We start from the raw sequence: 1817 nt of genomic DNA, 5'->3' as shown, positions 1-1817 counted from the left end.
TCATTAATACGAAAATATCATTTATTTTACTAAGCATAGGGCTGTTCTTCAATGGTATTTACCGAAGCACTATCATAGATTCCCTTGACTTTTTGAAGTATATTAACATGTTAACATTAGCTGTCAAATTAAAAACTACAATCAAATTTATACACTTTAACTTTTAATAAGAAACAGTAGCTATAAAATTGCAATTTAAAATCAAGTAATAATGTAATTTTTTTTTTTTTGAACGACAATTTTATTAAAAACCCAAAGATACAAAAGTTCTCACACAATGTAACACATAATGATACCGAGCTAGAATCCTATGTGTACATCATAAAACAAAACTCAAGATACAAGCACTCAAGATAGCAAAACTAATTACAAAACTAGAACATGAGGGTTGTGCAACCAATCTAGCCACTCGATGTTAACTTTGTTGCATCTCTTCCTTATCCATTCGAAGCTCTTCACTTGAATATCGCATAAGGCAATCGGAGGAGACCAACTCGACTTTTTGAAGACCTTATTATCTCTATTTTTCCAAATTAGATACACACTAACCCAAATCATCGCTTGCCATATCTTCACATCATTTTCCGAACATTGTACACGAGAAGACCCATTTAGAATATTGTGTAGACTTTGTTGGTTGTAGACAAAACCCCACCATTTGAAGACTTTATCCCAAATTTCACGAACCTTCTTACATGAAAATAAAGCATGATCCACCGTTTCAACCGCGTCATCGCATAAAGGGCAAAGAACGGAATGAAGATCAATACCCCGCTTGTCAAGTTCGGACAAACCGGGCAATCTTTCCCACCTCACCCTCCATACGAAGACCCCCACTTTTTTGGAACTAGTAGATTCTTTTGAGTTGAAATACACTAAACAATGGAAGGATAACACGACTTCATAATATGCTTTGTAAGAGAGTGAGTTGAAAAAATACCGGAACCGCAAAGCTTCCAAGACCAAAAATCATCTTTATCGACTAACATTATGGCTCCCGAAATCAGCCCATTCCATTCGAATAGTTCAGCCGAAGTTCGGCCGGTGATGTCACGCACCCATGCCCAATTTGTAATACACGTTTTGCCATCCCAAGTAACCCGATTCGAAACTAATGCATTTACATTTGATTCAAGCCGCACCAATCTTTTTAAAGTATCTTTTAATGGGTTATCTTTAAGCCAAACATCTTCCCAAAAATTTAGTTGAGTTTCCATTGCCGATCACCTTGGAAAATGACTTGGAAAAATCGACTCCTAATCCATCAATCTCGAAACTTGTTTTAACAATTTTACTCCAAGTAGAGTTAGGGTAAGTATTCAAAAAAGTCCCACCAGAACTAATTAGCCCCGAATCCCAAAAAATAATTTTTATAACACTAACCCACAAGGAAGTGAGTTCGGTAAGAAACCGCCACCACCACTTGTCAATTAGTGCTAAATTTTTACAATTTAAAGAACCAAAATTTAGTCCGCCATCTGCACAGGAACGAATGACATCATCCCATTTTACCCACGAGATTTTTGACTCGTCACCCGACCCACCCCAAAAAAAATTTCTTCTCACACTCTCAAGTTTTTTAAGCACGCAAGGCGGGGCACGGAAGAGCAAAAAGTAGTACAAAGGCAAACTATTAAGAACCGAAGTAACGAGGGTTGCACGTCCACCAAAAGACATCGAACGTGCTTTCCAATCCGCTAATCTTTTCTCAAACTTATTGATAACTGGTTTCCAACTTTCATATTTATTCATTTTCGCACTGATAGGCAACCCGAGATAAATGAATGGGAAGTTACCAACTTTACAAATGAATAAGC

General features: G+C 37.0%; 1 protein-coding gene across 1 annotated transcript; it reads right to left on the bottom strand.

Moving 5' to 3' along the window:
* Positions 1–366: 366 nt before the first annotated feature.
* Positions 367–989, bottom strand: LOC139859434 (uncharacterized). Its single transcript, XM_071848227.1, has 2 exons — positions 941–989; positions 367–875 (listed from the first exon to the last, which is right to left on the bottom strand). Exons 1-2 carry the CDS (start codon positions 987–989, stop codon positions 367–369), a joined length of 558 nt encoding a protein of 185 aa, XP_071704328.1.
* Between the last annotated feature and the right edge of the window lie 828 nt (positions 990–1817).

This window comes from Rutidosis leptorrhynchoides, chromosome 7 (assembly GCF_046630445.1).
Source record: "Rutidosis leptorrhynchoides isolate AG116_Rl617_1_P2 chromosome 7, CSIRO_AGI_Rlap_v1, whole genome shotgun sequence".
Classification (NCBI taxonomy): domain Eukaryota; kingdom Viridiplantae; phylum Streptophyta; class Magnoliopsida; order Asterales; family Asteraceae; genus Rutidosis; species Rutidosis leptorrhynchoides.
This window is presented reverse-complemented; position numbering and strand designations above follow the sequence as displayed.

Excerpts from the sequence above, each read along its gene's own strand:
- LOC139859434 (XM_071848227.1), bottom strand. The coding sequence starts at position 989 with ATGTTAGTCGATAAAGATGATTTTTGGTCTTGGAAGCTTTGCGGTTCC. Across the intron at positions 876-940 it reads TTGGAAGCTTTGCGGTTCCG|TGTATTTCAACTCAAAAGAA; the intron begins GTATTTTTTCAA and ends TCCATTGTTTAG.